Source organism: Amphibalanus amphitrite, unplaced genomic scaffold (assembly GCF_019059575.1).
Source record: "Amphibalanus amphitrite isolate SeventyFive unplaced genomic scaffold, NRLGWU_Aamphi_draft 000910F_arrow, whole genome shotgun sequence".
Lineage (NCBI taxonomy): Eukaryota > Metazoa > Arthropoda > Thecostraca > Balanomorpha > Balanidae > Amphibalanus > Amphibalanus amphitrite.
In genome coordinates, this window is record NW_024882404.1 from 103,497 (window position 1) to 124,282 (window position 20,786).

General features: G+C 47.4%; 1 protein-coding gene across 3 annotated transcripts in view; it reads right to left on the reverse strand.

Moving 5' to 3' along the window:
• The window catches only part of LOC122367952 (trithorax group protein osa-like), a 75,714-nt gene that overhangs the window by 3,525 nt on the left and 51,403 nt on the right, over positions 1-20,786 (reverse strand). For 2 of the 3 annotated variants that reach the window (XM_043341508.1, XM_043341507.1), the window contains exons 3-4: positions 6,516-6,598; positions 277-453 (exon numbers count right to left, since the gene is read on the reverse strand). In XM_043341508.1, coding sequence (XP_043197443.1) covers positions 277-450 — 174 coding nt within the window. In that variant the 5' untranslated portion in view covers positions 451-453; positions 6,516-6,598. Of the gene's footprint in view, positions 1-276; positions 454-6,515; positions 6,599-15,999; positions 16,088-20,786 lie in introns of those variants that run through there. The other variant, XM_043341506.1, reaches the window with a different exon arrangement.

A 20,786-nucleotide genomic window follows, 5' to 3' on the forward strand; every position in this document is an offset into this window, starting at 1 on the left:
ATGGCGCAGGTCACGAGAATGGTACAGCGTCAGATGCAAATCAAGTCAGCGAAGTGCAAGTCATTGAGATAAATGTTCCAAGTTGCAATTGTATATTTAGTTTGAAGTTTGCACCCGTACAAAACAGAGCACCAGGTACTTCCATTACACGGCAAAAACCTTGTTTTCTAGTGCCCCTATCTTGGCTACTGAAGCATCGCTGCTTTGCCTAAGATTCCGCATCGCTTGACACTCAGCATTTACCCACGACGCTCCGTACACTCGCAAGACACTCACGTGGTATCCGGGTCCCGCCCACTTGAACTCCTCCGACGGGCCAGCCGGCTCGATCTTGTACTTGGGACCTCCGCCTCCCTTTCCGTAGCTGGAGTGTCCCTTGGCGGCGGGGTAGTCGGCCAGTGCCAGCGGCACCGCCAGCAGAAGAAGCGCCGCAACCCTACAGGCGGCCATGATCTGAGGGAGAAGGGGGAACGGGTCAGTTGGTGGAGGCTTGGAGGCATAACGCGTGCAGGGAGGGTATCGTGTTTGAACGGGGTCAGTGACACCTGGACACCTGGAAGTGACACCTGGAAGCATGCAGCACGCGGAGGTCAGTCGACGGGCTTTGGTAAGCCAGGGGATTTCACAGCAATGTGGCGAGGTTGTGACGGCAAACAGCGAGAGGTTACAATACATCATTATCGAAGCTTGTGCCCGTAGTTCGGCACGACAACTTTTCATTGTTTCTCGCTCCATGGCTTTAATCAGCCCATTCAGACATCGTAATGACGGAAACCATGGGACTCCAAACACAAAGCCTTGTCATGTGTGATGTGTGTGAGAGCGTTCCAGATCTTCAGTGTACTCGTACATATCGCTTGACCGCCATCCACTTTCACGTATTTTGGTCCATGCTCTGTCAGACCGGTAGGCTTCTCTGGGGCTCAGTCATTGGCTCATTATTCCCACATTAATCATCGTGTGAATATGAGGTGCTGCCCGCCTGCGCATATGCTTCTGCACTTTTTTGACTGAACGATAGTCGATATTCAATATCAATGAGTACATTTAGCGTCACGGAATTACTTCGCGCCATCTCTCACTCACGGTCCTCACCAATCCCTTCACTCCGTTCTTCTTCTGTCTCTCCTTGATATCTCTCTCCACTCTCCCTTCCCCTCTTTCTCTTTCTCTCTCTCTCCCTCCCTCCCTCCCTCTCCCTCCCCCTCCCCTCTCTCCCCTCTCTTTCTTTTTTCTCTCTCTCTTCTCTCTCTCGCTCTCTCTCTCTCTCCCTCCCCTCTCTTTCTCTATTTTATTTCTCTCTCCCTCCCCTCCCTCTCTCTCTCTCTCTCTCTCTCTCTCTCTCTCTCTCTGTCTCTGTCTCTCTCTCTCTCTCTCTCTCTCTCTCTCTCTCTCTCTCTCTCTCTCTCTCTCTCTCTCTCTCTCTCTCTCTCTCTCTCTCTCTCTCTCTCTCTCTCTCTCTCTCTCTCTCTCTCCTATCACTCCACCTTCCACAATACCGTATCACCGGTCTCTATCGAATGTAGGTCCCCACCGCAGCCGCTACCGCTCCCGACGTTGACCTCACGCTCCAGACATTGTCACGAAGTTCTCAGTAGGGAGTTGCCGGTGACACGCTTCTCAGGCGCGGCCCGGACGTAGTTCCCCGTCCGTTTACAGCTGACATGTAAATCAGACACTGGGACATTGACGGAAACGGATATTGGTAATGAATAGTTAGGATGTGGATGAAGTAGTAAGAATGATGAATGGCGAGGAAGGCCTAATCTGTTGGAAAGGGAAGCAAAGTGGTGCAAAAACATAGTCGACAAAAGAGACAGTAGCATAGAACACATGCTGATGATAGGGTATCGTACCGAATGGAAGACATTCGTCATGGAAATGTAACAGAAAGTAACTACGCAAGCAGGCCTGGTGTTTGCAGAAGTTTATAACAACTATGCGCATTGATTCAGCATATTTTTTGTTGTGCTGTCGGTATAATTACTTTGTTTTCCCACGGTGACTTCAATGACTGTTTTGCTATCGGTATTATTTCTGTTCGGTCCAATGCACCTATGGTCAAACACCTGTGTGCAGCCTACCTACCATCCGAAGTCGTCAGCCCCAGGTCGTGAAAGATTTCTACCATCTTATCTCTGCCTCGAAACAATTATGGCAGACCGTCTTTTCACCCATTATCCAGTATCCAGTTCCATATAATTATTTCCCGAGTAAGTGATTAAGTGAAATTGCGCCACATATGTCGTGGCACCTCAATCATCCGTCAGATTTAGCGCAGCTGTCGGAAAACAGTTAAGCGAATCGTCAAAATCGGTACTGGACACGCAAATGGTACATAATTGGCGTTAGAGCGATTTATGGCACAGTTTTCACCCTCATCCGTGGCTTCCCGTCGTCAAGCATAATAAAACGTCTTATGACCTTTGGATGCAGTGGGTCTTATGACCTTTCCTCAACATCTTACACCCAGCGTTGCCCGCAATCGGCTACGAAATGTCTCTCTGGGCTAATATCGTCAATTGAAAATAGGTTTATATTCGTCTAACGAGCTTGTGTGCTAAAATTCGCAGCCATCGGAGGCCATTTGACACGGGATAAGTGGCCAGACGTGCTCAGGTCACAGGTCACTGACACGGGACCCTGTGGCTCGGTGCTCGTGCTACCGGAAGTTAAGACTTCCGGTGGGGTCAGCGGGGTCACCCAGCGGAAGTGACCCGGCTCCAAACCAGGCTGCTGGTAATGAGGGCCTCCGAGAAAGACTGAGAGGCGTTGCAAGGCTCAGTTGGGCATATTTTGACAGCGTATGACATTCAGCATGTCATATTGGCAATGAAATTCACTGAAGAAGTTCACTCTTCCGATGCTATAACTAGCGATAAACAAGAAAATGGTGTGTGCTTTGAGCATATCAAATATTAACGAAGCGAATAAGCGTTAGCAAGAAGTTTATACCCACGACGTTATCCCCAGTCTCTCCCTCCCTCTCTCTCTCTCTCTCCTCTCCCTCTCTCTCTCTCTCTCTCTCTCTCTCTCTCTCTCTCTCTCTCTCTCTCTCTCTCTCTCTCTCTTTCTTTATCTCTCTCATCCCCTCTCTTTCTCTGTCCTTTATGACGGCCGATGTCCTTGCACCTGGAACGGATACACCGTTCACCAATTCCTGTCACGGTCCAGGGTGAGGAGTGACGGTAGTAATCACCAGACAGCGATACCGTCACGATCAAGCGCCTAAATCGGCGTCACAATCGGTTTTCGATCCACTTTCGAGAGCCAATATCCGTTATCCAGAGCAACTAACTATAGATTATAACCTAATTCGCCATGCAGCACAACTTTAGGCTTGTGCTCTATCCGCCTTGCAGTTCGGCGCCGTTTTCGGCAATATATTTGATCTCCAGTGCCACGATTAGCGCTAGACTCACTATCCAACACCACGAGGCAGAATTAGATTTGCTACTTATACTCGTATGTAGGTACTTCAGGGTGTAACGAAATTATCCGGACATCTATTTTTTCGCCATATCTGCTCGCACAGTTTCTCTTTTAATGTCAGAAGCTGGAAAATTGGATGAATGCATACCTCTGGTATCTGCTCTCAACTCAGCAGTGACCTGACCTTGCGAAATGACTCTTGCTCTGAGTAAGAGTCGAGTCGCCGACGGGTTCATTTGATAGTTTTCGTTTAAGGCAGGGGAGAGAAAGGAGTACAGTCTCTCGTTTCGTAGTAAGGCTACGTGTTGGTGGCATGGTGGCATGAGCCAGAAGCTGGTCGGTCAGCAGCTGGACATCAGCAGCAGCCAGTAGCACATCTGCCTGAGGCGTAATAAGCTGGGACTTGGTGGCAGACTCAGCCCGGCCTCGATCGCAAAAGGCGCCCTTTGCCAAGTGGTGAGGAGAGTTGTCAAGATAGCGACAAGGAAACGGCACCAATTAATCCGCATACTGACTCGAATTCTTACCAAGGCAGATAATAAGAGGTCCCACATCATGATTCACCGTTACCCGCCCTTTAGCTTGGTTTTACTGCCCTTCAAACTGGAAAAGACAATGAAATTGACGGGAAAACAACCAGTCCACCACCTTTGGCTTCAGGCCAGGGCGTGTCCACTGGTCGAAGGAAGACACGAATGAGGTGACCTGGTCGAATGGGAAGCTGTTCGAGCTGCGATACCCGTTGAACCGTCAATTCGGCCATGTGTGGGCTGCCAGCAGCTCGAATGTGCCGGCCGTCGCCGGCGTCAAACATCCGGCCAAAATTAAGACCTGGAGCATGTTCAGCTGCTGTGTAATATTCAAGCTGTTCATGACGACACAGAAAACCACTATCAGTGACGAGTATTACCGGCGCAACATCCTGGCTAGCGATTGGTTGGAGCCACTCAACCACACGGCACAGGATGGCTCGGTTTCTGTGCGTGTACCGATGCCTGATTCAAGCCGCGCAGTCTTCATACGGGGCGGCGCACCACCTTCAAGTCCCTAGCACTTAGCAGAATGAGAAGTGATGCCGAGAGGACCTTTTTGTTCTTCTGGGCTAAAGGGCTATGGCTTGGAAATAGTTCCCATGCAATTCCATCGATATATTATGGACTATTGTCCATCAGGAGATGAATGAGGGGGACACCCGCCACCAGCGCCGCCCAACTGCGGGCACAGGTTAGTAAGGCGCTACTCTATATGAAACCCACTGTGCTGGAAAATCCAGTGGCTGGAATGCTCCAAAAATGTGTACCTGCGCTCTTATGAAAGGTGGCTATATAATAATTCAAAAGGGAAAATATCAGAATGTCTTGCTTCTTAATTACAGCGCGAAGAAAGATGTCCGGATAATTTCGTTACACCCTGTAGGTAGTTCCTTTGGGTGGTGGATCTGTAATCGAGAGCTAGTTACTCTCGGCGACAGACTTGTTATTGAATGTCGGGCGCTACTCTTTCCGCTATTCATATCCAATGACCATTAGCGTCATGGTCCGTCCGCTATTCATAGCCAATGACGATAAGCGTCATGGTTCTATACCGAACCTGTCCTATTCTTCGTCCTTGACGGTGGGCTTCCGCCACCTTCCCCATGCCCGTTGTCTATTTCCATCCATGGAGTGACAACCGCAACGCATCGCTAGCTGAAGACGAAAGAGAAATGGTGCTTTCGGCTTGAACCGACATGGTTCGCTACGTGTCACTGGGCCCAGTGTAGTGGGACTTGTGAGTGCGAGACGCGTGAAATACGTGAAACGTGTGAAATACGAGTAAACGATGACCTTGCGACTACACTAAAAAAATATTTGGTTTGGCTCGTGAATCGTGAGATGGAACATTCTGCCATTCTGGTGTGCAATACGGGGTTACGGGGTGGTGTGCAATGTCGGGGAGCTGACGAGTGAAATAAGTGGAATTATAGGATTGTTTTCATTAGCTTTCGTTGTACGGCCCTCCAGCAAAAGAGTGGTAGGTTAACCTATGTGCTTTTGGTGTAATAACTTGAATGGCAGAGACACTCCCTCAAAATGACTCAATAGAAATGAGAAGAGGGTTCGTGCACACATTTCGGCAATGGGTTTCAACAGCCATTAGACGTAGGTATTCATCAATGCAGATCGCTTATTGTGATGTTGGCAACCAACCACTAAATATCTGGAGGGCCGTACATGTGATTTGAGATTCCTACGAGATTTTGGCGTCCGGATAGAAGCATCCGTGAGTTATCTTCCATCGGGTGGGCGACGTTTTAATTAGGCCCCTGGGTCACGGATTTTTGGACGGATTACTAGGACTGCTCGTGTGGCTGACGGGGTGGTAATTGACGGGAATAGTGGAAATAGTGATTGAAATATTATTGACGGGAATAGTGGAAATTGAAGCGGAATTGGCACGTGACCAATGGTTTCACACACCGCTGGCCAGGGGAGTGAGAGTAGCGCGCGCTCACCAATGGACCTGACTCTTCCAGTATGGTTCCTCCTATAAATGAATCTATTTCGCCTCTTCTCAAGGTTGCATTAATGTGTTTTACAGTCCAGACTGACCTGCATGTCGTACGCAACGAAACGCTTTGCGTTACAAAAAAAAGTTAGTAATTTTCTTTGGTTTTATGTCGTGGCACTTGAGAAAGAAGAGTAAGGGCGTGAAAGAGAGAGTGAGGTAGAGTGTACCAGCCTGTTAGAGAAGAGAGGAGGTAGAGTAGGGAAGGAGTGTAACACCACTCCCCTCTGCACCATAGCCGGCACCTTCGCGTCGGGAGGAAAGCGAAATCGCATCAGAAGACGGCGGGTCTATGGTCGGGCCGGCGTGGTGAGAATCATGATGAGCTTCATACATTTGCTAGAAAGGGTTGTTGCTGAGGACATAAACCATCGTGAAATAGGAATAAAGTGTCGGAAGTGTAGGAAGCCGGGGGTTGTGTTAATAATTCCGCCCAGCCAGACCTACACCCTCACGATTCCCGTGAACTCACGAGTCTCCTGAATTCGTGAGTCTCGTGAACTCACGAGTCTCGTGAATCGTGATCGGGTACTCACTGCGGTGTCGGGTGATGTCAGTCTCCGGCGTACTGGCAGCGGCGTCCGGTCGAGCTCAGGTCACCAGCCCAACTCCCGAAATTCTGAAAAGGCAGAGGATCTCCCGTCAGTTTAGCCCGTGGCCATCGTCAACCTCTTTACATGCGCCACTGCTTTCCCGAGTCGTTCGGCTGGCCTACTGTCTCACATCGACGAGCCTTACGGATCAGTTTCCAACGAAAATCAAACATGACATCGCCTCTCCGACCATACGGTCGAGATTTCCGCTCCAGCTGGCGGCGCTGGCGACCTTCTCGCCACCGCGCGGGCGTGTCAAAGGCTCTCCGCGTGCGGCCTCCGCGGAGGGTGGAGGCAACGCTGAAAGAGAAACCTGTCTCATGTCTGGGGGATGCTGCGGCGGTCGCGCAGAGGAGAAAGCGACCCGGTCATCAGGGCTCGTCAGGGGCGGCGGCAGCGCGCCTGATAGCGTGCTCAGGTATGCCGACAACGTCCTACAGGCGTACTTGGTCGGACCCAAGGCGACTTCGCTTTCGCTTTCTCATGCAATGCCGCGTGCCTGTGCGTCGACGGGAAAGTTGTTGGAGATGGCACATTGACTTTTTATGCGTCGTATTACTTCATATTGTCCAGCATTATCATTTTGTCTCTTTAGTCAATGGTCATTTGTCCAAAGCTGTCTGACCTGAGTGACCCTTGCCCATCTCGAATGACTACTTTTTACAACCCACCGTAACATCTGGTCTGGCTCAATTCCCGCAGACAGTAATACCACAAGCGTAGAACCACGTGCGTAATCTCAACAGGATTCCATAGGCCAGATGGTCCACGCTAACTGGTATGACATCACTGGATTTTGTGGCCCTGCTTGTGGCGACTTTGGTTTAAGTGCGGCAGGAGCCGGGTGACCATGTTACATAGCTGGATTATATTGTGCTCCAAATTTCAGGGTAGTGTCTGGACAGATGCCGTAGAAAGCAGACAGCAGTGAGAAGAGAGAAGTGTAGCGATCTAATGCATTTTGATGTGACCTGTGATGCTAGTAAAAGACAGCTCTGTCAAACACACATTCATGTGCATAATTCGTGAACTTGCAATGTAATGTAGCAAGAAATACCCACAAGAAATAATAGGTATGGGTAATAATGAATGGCGAAGGCAGCATTGACTTCTCGGAGTTCTGGGAACAGCAGTCATGCGATCACTTCTGATAATCTAGTACATATTTTCTATGTAATTTGAGGTCGTATAATTCAAATGTCTCTGACCCGTTGAAGAACCATCGACGAGAAATTACTCGAGCGAAATCGATGGAAATTAATGAATGAATTTTGAGTGGAATGAATGAATGAAGCATTTGACCCGAATCCAAGGACTAAATGATTCGACTACCCTTTATTGGTTCGGTGAAACTCATTAGACTAAGATGAGGCTTCTCGACTGGCTTCGCGTTATCTCTGCCACGGATGTGATCTTTTTGACAGATGCAAGATAATTGTCTCTTTGTCGTTTGTATATCCTATAAGCAGAATGCGGACCAAAGCTAAGCTAAACGTTCGAGTTGGCCGAAGTGATGCTGACAATGGAAACGCTGCTGACAATGGAAACGCAGTGAGCAAATGAACAGCATCAACAAATGACGAGCTGGAAGTTTCAGTAGCGTCCAGGATCTGTTAAATGCACCTTCATTGTAATGTCACATGATCTTAGAAAAGAGACCGTAAGCTATGCGCAATAGGGGTACCCATTTTTGGGTCAATTTTTCAAATTTTAGGTGGGGGTGGATTTTCCCATTATTTGGTCTATTCTGATTCCATCTATGCTAAAAATAGCGAAATCAAACGATTTCTAGGGGTCGCGAATTCAAAATGAAAATGCCAGTTTTAGCGAAAAATCGACCAAATTAATGCTATTTTATTTTGGAACAAGGTTACCATGCTAACAGGTGGGAGTCAATTTTCCCATTATTTGGTCCATTCTGATTCCATCTGTGCCAAAAATAACGAAACCAAACTATTTCTAGAGGTCACGTATTCAAATTGAAAAGGTCAATTTTAGCGAAAAATCGACCAAATTAACATTATTTTATGTTGGGACAAAGTTACCATGCCAACGGTTTGGGGTCGATTTTATCATTATTTGCTCCGTTCTGGATCTAGCAGTGACAGAAATAACGATATCAAACCACTTTTAGGGATCGCGAGCTTGCATTGGAAGTTTTAATTTTACTTGGAAAAATGACTTCATATGAATGGATATAAATGCGCAAAGCCTGAATGTGTTGCAGTGGTATTAATGACTGTTGGACACCGTGCAACATTGCTTTAGTTGTAGGTATATTCGACGTGCAGCGGTAAAAGAGAGCACCAAAAATATCATTTTGGTCAATGAACAGCATATGCTCATTTACACTCACTGTGGCTTAGACCGTCATTAGTATCTACATTCTACATATACACAAGACCGTAACTCTTAGAACGACTGGCTATGTAGTCAGAGGGCTCAAATCAGTGATCGAAGCTTTCTCATTAGGACCATTTAGTTTTCAATGAGTCGTCTTATTCAGCAAAAGAAATGACTGAACCCCAGGACGTAAACAATGAATATTGACACAATCTGGGTGGGAGGGGCATTAAAAGCCGTTACGGATGTGACGATATAACTCGTGTGTCGTATTGTAACGGAAATATGGCATGAAGTAGACAAATAAGTTGTTAATGGCCTATTTAGATCTTTAACGAGATGAAAACAGCAGTGAAGCTATGCCGGTATGCATGACCTTTGCCAATTCGCTAGCCGACCTCCCCTATAGTCCCGGAGTTGCAGACACGGCTGAGGGAGGGGCGCAAGCTTTACACCACCGCGCCGTTGGGTGACTGCTGTATGAGTGTAGCTTTGCCCCTCTCCCACAAACACCCACACCCACATACAGACTTTTGTTTAGACTGTTGACATATTGTTGACTTGAGACGGGTGCAGATATCATGTCATGGAACTAGTGCCTGGTGATGGCCGCTGCCAGCAGCATCCTTGCAAGATAACGGACCTTACGCTGCACTCTACAGGCCCATTCCAAACCCTCAGATGGTGCTGAACTGAAGTCGAATGGCATTGCCTAAAGCTGGAAATTAGGAAGGTGCCAAGTCTAAACGACTCAGCCAACTCCGAGGCAGATCCGTTTACTGACTCCTGGCATTGCCTGGGGGCCGACACATTGGGTGGGCCATGGACCTTAGGTGGCGGACCTAGTTCTCCTCGTCTTCAGCCTCTGCACGCACACTCTTTTAAATGACGCCGCGTCCTGGTTACCACCATATACGGCCCATGCAGGATGAAAATCTTCTGTTTCGTTAGGGTCTTCAGATTCAGACGCCAATTACCTCAGATCACAAGTGATCTGTGCAAGGAGCTGTGAAAGGTCTTCGTCACTTATCAGCTATGCACGTATCAGCGCATGGCTAGTCGCCCGTGGTCGAAAATGCAAAGTCGTAAATGATGTGCAATGTGCATTGTATCGGAAACTCTTACACTTAAGACGTGTACTCGTATCTGTCCCCACTGAAGAAATGGAATAGTAGGTACATGGTTGGTAGGCATTGAAAGAATCGACGCTTTGGAGTTTATGTTTTTGAATTAGAAGTTGATATTTTTGGGTAGAACACCCATATTTATTCTACCTTGTCTCATACGTGTATTACATCGTAGCAGTCAGCGTCCAGGACGGCGTGTCTTGTGGAAGTATACGGTCAAAATGGTTTGATCGTTTTTGAATTACATGGTTTGAAGTCCATTCGGAGCCATAACCTGTGAGATGTATCCTGAGCTAACTTGCGGAAACTTTAATTGTATGGACACAAAAAGCCTGCCATGAACTGAGATGTGGCAACTGAAACGTCAGACTCATAATATTTAAGTTTGACCTCACAGGTCATCAAAGGTCACCAATACATAAGGTCACCAAAGGTCACATGAGGGCAGAAGATATCAAAAATGATTACACGCCGACCAGAATGATACCAACAACAGGAGGCGCATCACGGCGCTTTTCACCAAATGTTGCAATATCGACTTGTATTGATCGCTAGTAAGGCATTTAACCGGAACCACGTGATGGAGCACATCGATCTGGATGAAAAAGGAGCGCTCAATGACCCCTCTACCCGACTTTCGAAACAAAAAGTTTGCCTTTGGTGCGATTAACTATCAGCGTAAAATAGGCATATTTCTAGGTAAATACGCAAATTTCAATCTCATTCGCGACCCCTAAACCACCTTTGATTTCAATATTTTTGGCATCATTGGAATCAGGAGCCGCGAAATAATGGGAAAAACCACCCCCACCGTCAAATTTCCAAAATCGGGAAAAATGGGTACCCCTAATGCGCAACCTAAATAGACGACCTGGACCAGTTCTGGATAACTCAACTCCATCGACCTGCTTGTCCACCGCAGTAAATTTCCCGTTTCCATCCACTTAAACGATCAGCGACCAAACGAAAGCGAGGAGTCCGCCTCAGTGGGAAGTTTCCCATTCGGAATCATCCATAACGACGGAAACGCACGCTGTAGGGACGCATGGCTCAGCCTTTACCCGGCAGAAAGCGTAACCTGCGGTTCGGTTCACTGCTTGCCACGAGCTATCGCACCTGATTTCGGTGAAAAAGGCACCGTAGCTAAATGCTAAATGCCCTTTTGGAAAGATCTTTTCGGATGAAGTTACTGTTATGTCGCCGATGTTTAGGCTACGGTTGTTTCCAATTTTCACATGACACATTAAATCTTGAATTAAGAATTCCATGGTTTCGATTGGTAACACTTTCACCAGTCATTCGATGTACGTGAAACAGCAGTCAGTCACTGTGAACTATGGCTGTAACACAAAGCGGGCTTGAAGCTCATCATTTCTTTGGCAACAGTCTTCAACTCAGTCGCATGCGAAAAATGATTCCCACGAACACGCATATTAGTGCACTGAAATCAGTGTCAAGCCCCAACAAACTGCATTCACACATGACACAAGCACTACATATGCGAAACCCTATACGAGTGAAGAAACTTTGTGCGAACTGGCGTTATGTGAGTAAAACGTGTAAACCGCGTTAAATAGTGGAGAGGGTGGGGGACGACAAGAACCGTCTCCCACGGTCGTCAACCATTATTGCGGTAAAAGGCAGTTGCCAAGGACGATGTTAATGAACTACCAGCTTCCATCGCCTCTTAGGAGTAGGAGCGGAGGCGCTCTAAATAATCGCAACGGGCTGATGTACGCTGCCGTATAGTTGAAGTTAAAATGAACAAAAGTATTAATGAAATATAAAAATAAGTCGCAAACATTATTCATTCGACATCAACTTCTACCCCAACTACACTGTTCCATTGCAACTGGCTCACTTCAATGTTGAAAAATTGACGTTTTAGGAAGATATCTGATAAACCAAGGGAAATTTGCAGTCTAAAATAAGCCCAACTTTTGTGAAGACGTTCAGCTATCATCCCTGTAGTGCAAACGACCAACTTTACCACGCACTTTGCAGAAATAAATAAATAAAAAAACAGCCCCCGCTCCTTACCGCTCCGACATGTGGCACGTGCAGTCTGCAAGCGTCACTCCTCTGCAACCTCAGAAGGACCTCCGCGCTCGCATCCGGTGAAACCGTGACTGCACTTCTCCACTCGTGAATCCTATTTACACAGCTACTTTACCGATCTATTGGCAGTCAGCCTGACTGTCTGGCCAGAGGCGCCGCGCATGTAATCGGGCGCCGTTATTCAGGAGGCCGCGCCGCGCGGAGAGAAAGCCCCGCTGAGGGTGGGGGCTGCCGGCGAGCGCCGCGTCGCACGAGGTGGCCCACATCTCCAGTGGCGAGAGTGACCGGCTGTGGCTGCCCCCGGCACACGTATGGAGGACCGAGTGGTCACGCGGGTCGCCCCAGCCGCCCCAGGGGTGGATGATAGCGGGCGGGACACTGGAGATCACGATACTTTGGAATTTTTGATAATTAATAAACTTGAACATCGGTGCGTGAGCTCCATGAATCAGGTATTATTACTGGTAAATGACCTCGCCTAATGTTTTAAAAATTTTCATATGATTTTGAAATTGGTCCTCTGACCTTTGAACAAGAACGATTGCGGTAGCTTAACCCTCGCCGGCACAGGCCATTTTGCGTCCTTCGACGGCACAAGGGGGGGGGGGGGGTACGACCCCCCCTCGCGTTTAGCCCCTGATCGAGCTAGAGCTTCGCGGAAAAAAACGAGCGTGTTGCCCGTCACGAGACGAAGCCGATGATACCCAATTTTAAGGTCCTAGGTCATCGGGTGACCTTCCAGGTCAGGTCAATGACCCGAAAACCGGGAAAATCGGAACCTGTTAGAAAGTCGTAAAGTGCGGCTGTTATGTGGTTTTCCGGGGTGCTGATCACGAATATCGTGTTAGTTTTGATCAGAGATGATGTCTTGAAGCATTTAGATCAGGTCGGGTCAGGTCAGGTCAGGTCAACCGGTAGGGGTTGTGACGGGTATTCGTAATACGTGTCAACCGCCTCTGACAGCTTCGTAACATGTTACGAAGGCACCAAAACTACTTCGTAAATGTTCAAATGGTTGCTAAATTCGAATTCAGCTCCAAAAAACTAGCCTAGAAACATGTAAAACTCGAAAAAGTGAACCGAGGTCACCCGAGGTCACCAAAGGTCAATGACCTGACCTGACCTTCAGGTGACCTTGACACCCATCCTAATGTATGGGAGCAACATCAAATCACATGTTTGAACGTTTGAAACCACGAAAAGCTTGCAAACGCGCGGCTAATGCGAGCCGACATACGCCGAATCGCGTTTCCAGCCAAACATGGTCTCGGAAAAGAGGTCACAGGTCAAAGGTCATTTGGGTCAGGGTCATGAAAGTTTCAGGGTAGGTGTAAAATTGATCAATGCGAGGGTACTGAAAGTTTCGTCGCGATCGGCCGCGTTTTACGCGAGTTATTCGCGAAAAACCTTAGGAGGGGTTGCATCAACCCCCCCTGTGCCGGCGAGGGTTAAAACCAGAGATAAGGATTTTATGGTCAATTACACCGAAAGACACCTGGCGAATCACGTGGGTTCGGTTTCGCCCCAAATTGAAGTCAGTCAGTTGCTGTAGAAATTCATCCAACTGCTGTAGAAATTAGCAGAAGGAAGTGCACGTGCAGTCGCCCGTGACGAACGATGACTGGCAGTGTTGAACTGTAGCGAATCAGACCGAACCAAACGACTAGAAAACGAACGCGAAATTCGACCTCGGTGGAGTTACGCAGTATCCGTACGATTTGACCACAAAGAACCTTCAATTACTCGAACTAATTATATCAAATAGTGGAAGAACATGTTGAATTTTTTTGGTTGATTTGATAAACATCCAAAGCGAGGCAGAAACACGCTGTACCTGAATGGAAGAGTGTCTGTTTACCAAACAACTCGATCAGCCAGTTAGCGCAGTATACCATGACGACGAGGCCGCGGGAATCCAGATCACCGTTGGCCGAGCCGGACCTCACCTCGCTTTCGCTCGCAGCGCCCGTGGACGCAGAGCGCTCCCATTTCTCACACGAGCCCATTACCATTCAGCGCGCACCGATCACTGGCGGCATTCACATCACATTTAGCACGTTTTCTCGCTCTCGAAATCGCATCCTTCACGGATGCACCGCAACGGCTTCTGTGGCCGAGATTCGTTGGAAATTTCATCTTCGTTTCAATCACGTGCCAGTGCTTGTTGTATGCCTCCTGGTCATGAGGATAGGTCATTTTGCCGGAGGAGCGCAGGGTGAAGGATTTTTGCAGCCTGACTCGTTCTATCTGCAGCTAAGGTGGCTAGTTGGGCCCGGTTTAACCTGTTCAACCGGCAGGAATGCGTCCTTGACTGGCCGCTCGCGTAGTACAGACGTAGTAAATCTGGCCTTGAGCGCGCTCAATGGGCCAGATGTTCTTCTGGTTTAGTTACCCTAGGTTGGAATGCATAAATTCTTGATTATGTATGAGCCTGCAATGAGAGCGCAAACTAACTAAGCTGTCAAAATTATAATGAAAATGAACTTCAAATGAACAAATTAAGGTGTCTATAAAATGCCAGTGCATTATCACATGTTCCTTCAAATCATATTCGAAGTTTCAGGTGAAATTTTAGTCCCGCTTTGCTGGTTAAAACATGCATTCGGTTTTGCAGTGAAACTGCAAAAAACAACACACACACACACATACACAGACAATAGAATAGGTGAAAATTCCACTTTGCCAAGTGTTCTCTGAGGGGAAACACCTACGTTTTAATTTTATCGTCAAAAAGCCTTTGATTCAAAAGCTTAATCAATATTAAATATATTTTGGTTATTATTTCCTAAATTTCATTCATTATTACCCAATTCATTATTAATTTATTTTAGTTGTATTGTACGCATATGCATTCAGAAATTGACAGGGGCACCAACGAGATGAAGTTCGAATCATATTTAGCTTTTGATTTACATTTCAGTTGAACAGGCGGACAATAAGGGGCACGAACCGTGAGTTCTTCTGCATGCTTCGTGACGCTACTTGGCCAACAGAAAATAGCTTGGCAACGCACGCATACATGGGTTGACTTCGGAGAAGTCAACCCAAGCCGATTGCTTTACAACGGCTTGATTAACAAAGCTGACCAAAGTAAGTAAGTTTTGAACTATAACCTATAGGTTTTTCAGATTTCAAACTAAAACCAATGAAAGCAGAAGCTGTAGCTAATAACAAAACCACACTCAGAAAAACATGCATTGCAAGAGCATTGATATATTCATCTAAAAATAATGCATCACATCTAAAAATAATGCAAATTTAGAATAAAATAGAATCCATCAAAGTCTTAAAATTCCCAGAACTCCTCGGGATTTGCTTTCCAGCTTCAATTACACCTTTTGTCATTAAAGTTAAGCTGTCTCTATACTTGGAGCAAACGGTATATTGTAATCAATTCGGCCGTTATAAGGGGGAAATGCTCCAAAGTCCCTTTGGATCTGCCAGTGAAAAATATAAATGTAATCTAAACTAGCGAGCGACTTGCCCAGCTATGTTTAACCAGGGCTCAGATAATGAACGGAGATACCGAAAGTAAACGGCGTAAAGGCCATCACACACAGCATTGCTGTCAATCTGTGTATCAGCCCATTTGATCTGCATCCGCCGCTAAGATGCGACCTGGCTCACGTCTGGACCGCAACTCGCTTTTAAACCGCATCGCCTCAGTACTAAGCACCTATACAGACCGCAACAAAAAGTATGAGGTCTTGTGTCTTATATCCACCAACTCAGGAATCAAACACGACACCAGGCTATCCGAACTGCGACACTAAAACTATCCGAACTGGCGTTGCGTTGACATCTCTCACTCCTCTCACCAATAATGAAAGACAGCTTGTCCAGTCTCTAGCACCGCGCGTCCGCCCCGATCCCCGCACCTCTGGCGGCGCCTCTCTGACCTGTGTAGTCGAGTCCGTCCGTGTGACCGCCGTTCAGCTCGAACCGACCGCTCGCCGCCGCCGCTCCGCACCGACTGCCGCCCCGACCGGCACACGGGCCGTGTTCAGTGCGCCACGCGCCGCACCCGACACAAGCCGACACTCTCTCTCTGTCGCATCCGTTACTCTGCCCGCGCCAGTCACTCTCCCTGCGCATCCGCTACTCTCCTTTTGGCTCTTACTCTACCGGTGGCTCAGCCAGTCTGTTCGAGCCTCGGCGTTACTCTCCCTTTGGCTCTTACTCTACCGATGGATTTTACAGTACCGGCGCGGCGGTTATGCCACTCTACCAGCGGCTCTACCACTCTACCTGGCGGTTCTGTCATATCTCCCTGCGCCTCCGTTACTCTATATGCTCTCGCCTTCGTCCCGTCGCTGACGCGGCTAGCAGGGACTTTGTTATTTTCTCTGTTAATCTCGAAATGGAGATGTCGCCGCTAACCGTAGCATTTTTGGTTGAAGAAAACTTTTTTCTTTGCTATACAAAAAAGGAGGGTTGTCGGCTATAAGTGTCATTGTAATGATGATAGGAGCGGGTTGCGACGCCTTATTTGTAATTGTAATGGCAAGTGGTTAATTGGCAGTTACTTGAATAGCAATGCTTCGAATAGTAATTGATATGTTATAACCAGGGCTGCGGAGTCGGAGTCGGAGTCGGAGCTGGAGTCGGTCGGAGTCGACAGTTCTGCCCGGAGTCGGAGTTGGAGTCGCCAAAATCTTACCGACTCCGACTCCGGAGTCGGAGTTAACGCTGCACGGCTCAACGTCATGCACTGCACCTGTTTGATTGACGATACTGCGCTCGAAACTAGATTTTGTCGAAAAATGTTATTTTGCTGTTATGGCCGAACGGCGAACGCTTTTATCGAGAGAAGCAGAAGATGGTGAATTTCCCAGAACCTGCTTTTTAATTCTGCATGGTATTGCATATTTGCAACGCAAAGCCTTGGAACGCACAATCGATCGTTTGAGGCAAGATAAAAAACATCTCCATTATGAACTTCAATATCATGATAGGTATGAATTTTAATTGAACCGTTCGGAGTCAAAGTCGGAGTTGGAGACGGAGACGGAGTCGGAATCATCCTAAAATTCATCGACTCCGTAGCCCTGGTTATAACTCATTCAAATCATTGCTTAGGTTTAGGAACAGAATGTGAAAAATGGGAATTTATTTCAATAAAAATATGGTAGTTTCCAAATGCTATTCAGGCATAAACAAACTCCACTTTACCAGCAAGTAAGTGGTTACCGGCTCACAATTCTGAATACATGCCTGCACACCTACGCGAGCTATAGATGCCGATCAGAAACTTTCGAATGTCTGAGAGCTCATGCCGAAACACGAAGCCATGGGAATAGAAAGGAAATGAATATCCGTTAGGATTCTGGTTTCAGCCGAATGGAAATAAGGTAAAAGTCCTTTTAAAATGCTGAATGTCCAGTTCGTTACGTCATTCTCCGACTTTGTTTAATGTGGTTTCTGATATGGCTCACTATTTTCTGACACATGGTTTCTTCCACTCTGCTTTAGGGTGCAGTTTTCTTTCAATGCATTTCAAATCTCCAAAAATTATAGCTTTAAGAACATCGATAGGTATAGTTAATAAGTCCTCAGTCGCTGTCGCACTAATCTGCCAGTCCCACTCATCGTTCTGCGATACCTGACGCATACCTATTTCAAGGGTGACTGCAACGAAACATGTAAAGGTAACATTGAAGTTGAGAGACTGCGATAGAAGCAGTAACAATAACACCACACAGCCTTCATTTACCGTAGCGCATTTGGAGCGATATTCATTCACAGCCTTAATCATTTACAGAAGCGCATTTGGGAGCGATATTCATTCACACGATCCGATCTACTACGTTGGTGCTTTCAACGGCGCATTTTCTTCATAGAGCACTCTGACTTGCTGCCCGGACTGATCCAAACGAAAGGAAAAGTCAATCCCGAACCTCCCTGCCCTTGCTCAATGCATCCAACAAAACACTCCTCAAAAACCAGTTTTGGACATCACCAGCGCGCAATATCCGCCATTCTCTTCAACTAGTATCATCCTTCCTTCTGACTACATGAAATCACCCGTGATCAAACGATATACCATCGAATAAACTGACACATCTATCGAAACCGACCACTCATTCTAAGCCATTGACCTCTGAGCATCAGGTCACATTCTCCAACCGTTCGAAGACACGTCTCTTGTCCAGTTTTTGCTGCCCGTAAAGACGACCCCACTCACTTTCCATGGAGGCATACCAGTGAAGAATGCACGAGCAAGAAAAACAGGTTCGAATGTGTGCGTCCATTGCGTAATGTGGTCAGAGAAAAACTGAGAGTGTATAGAGGGCAATACTCCAAATGGTCCGGCCAGCCCGAGATGTCACTTTGCTAACAATCAGTTCATTATCTTAGGAATGGAGATGCCAGTCATCGGAGGAATCTACAGGCATTTGTCTAGACTCGGACATGGTAAATGAAGTGGCCAGGAATATTTTGCGGCACTTAACGCGCGTCAATTGATAACTATCGTATGAATGCAGAAGCACAATATATCCTAGAAAAAACATTACCCAAAGGACATGTTTCCTTGCACCATTATTGTTTTACTTTGCATCCACGATTCGTTTTAACTGTAACTTTTAATTAATGTGTGAAATAATTCTAGAAGTGAATTTAAAATCCGACAGCTTCTGAATTTGGGTAGGTACAATCACAATTATTAACTTTTCAAACAGTAGACGACATGCTGACAAGCGTACTTATAAAGGCATCTTTATTCGCTCGGTCATTGCACACTCAACAATAACAAATCACTTTCACAACATTACACCAAGCTGGCCAAGCCTGACTAGGAAGCATACTTGGTACTGAATTTTAGGAGACACTGATAATCAACTGGAACGATTTCCAATTAACCGTAACCAAGTAGTTAAAATTTGGTACACGTTTTGCTGCGAACCAATGAATCTCGCTAAGGGCGAAATCTATCTAATGTGGCTTGAAGACTTCAAGGCACAGAAATAACACAATTTAAAAGCTAGCACAACATAGAGCTGGCCTGGTGACGAGACATACAAAGTGGTATCAACGGCAACCACACAACAACTCCAATCCACCCAAAACAGTTTCAACACCATTCAACACCCATCGACACACATGAACAAAGTCATTTCTCATGCTGTCACCCTTAACCCTCGCCCGCACATGGGGGGGGGGGGGTGGTTGCCACCCCCCCCCCAGGCAGTCTTTCTGCTCTGCACTCAACATTTTTAGAGCTAGAAGGCTGATTTTTCGTATAGCTGCTCGTCTATCCTTTCTTGATGTCCACTGAAAGTTTCAAATTTCTGTGATTTTTGGTTTCGGAGATATGACCTTGTTTTTCAGGTCATGTCATGACCCAAATGGCCAATTCTCAACATCTTGCGTTTGCCATGGGCCTTGTGAGCTTTTGACACCCTGATTTCGGCCTTTTTTGCCAGTCTTACCTCCCACCTATCATGGAACATGTTGTTCGACGATGTACAGGGGTCAAGGTCAGGGTCAAGGTCAACCTAGGTCATCTAAGATAATTGCGTTTTAGGCAAGCTGAATTTACTTTTTGTGAAGTTTTTTGACTGCATTTTTGGTAAAAGCTTCTCAGATCATGATTCCATGTGATATGGACCCAAAAACAATCGGTGCACACATCAGTATACACACAGACACACACAGACATACAAACACACATAATTGACCTTGACCTAACTTGACCTGAAATGACCTCAGCAGCAAAATTCTGGTCGGATAGTGTGACAAAGAGGTTCTAGCTGGCTTGGCACCAGAAAACAGCATCGTCATCGGTATTTGATAAGCAGCGCACTTGATATCCAACGGTGACCCAAAACAGCAACATTTTTTAGTTTGACCTGACCTGGAAGGTCAATGACTGACCTGAGAAGGTAAAACTGGGTATCATTGGATTCGTCTCTTCCCAAAGAATTTTTTTGGTCCTTACTGCTAAGCTCTATCTCCAACAGGAACGAAATGGCGCGGGGGGGGGGGGGTGGCAACCACCCCCCCCCCATGTGCGTTCTAGGATGGGAAAATGGCATGTGCGGGCGAGGGTTAACCCCTCTCTACTCAGCAAAAGGCACCAGGCTCACACTGGGCGGCCCGTTATCATGGCGCACACACCGCACGTAGTACCCGGGAATGTTACCCTGTCGCACGTGCCGACTACCGAGGCCGTCACCGTAACCACGCGGAAGTACGGCACCGGACGAGTAGACGTGCTGCTCGTCTACGGGAGGAACGACACTAGTGGTGGGTATGTTAGATTCGGCGGTGTGGTGAGGGTGTGTGATAGAACGACGGCGGGACAGGCCGTGACCTGGGGGAGGTGCCGAGAAGACTTTGTGAGTTGTGGAGGCGGCCGACTTGAGGTCGTCGGCAGTTTCGGAGACAGAGGCCGCATCAGAGCGATCGATGACAGCTGGATAGTAAGCGTTGACCGGGTACTGATGGACCGGCCACCAGGCCGGTGGAGCAGCGAAGCTCCTGTGGTAGCCACTGCCGTAGGGAATCTGTCCCAGTGAGCTTCTCCTGCTGGCTACAGCAGAGCTGACAGCAACCTCGGGCTCTGAGGAACCAGCATTGGCGACAGCTCCCGCGCTGGAGGCCCCTTCAGTCACGCTGCCTCCGGCGGATGCCTCGCCGCGTGTGCTGTCACCCTCGGAGCTCGCGCTCGCTGTCGCCTCCGCTG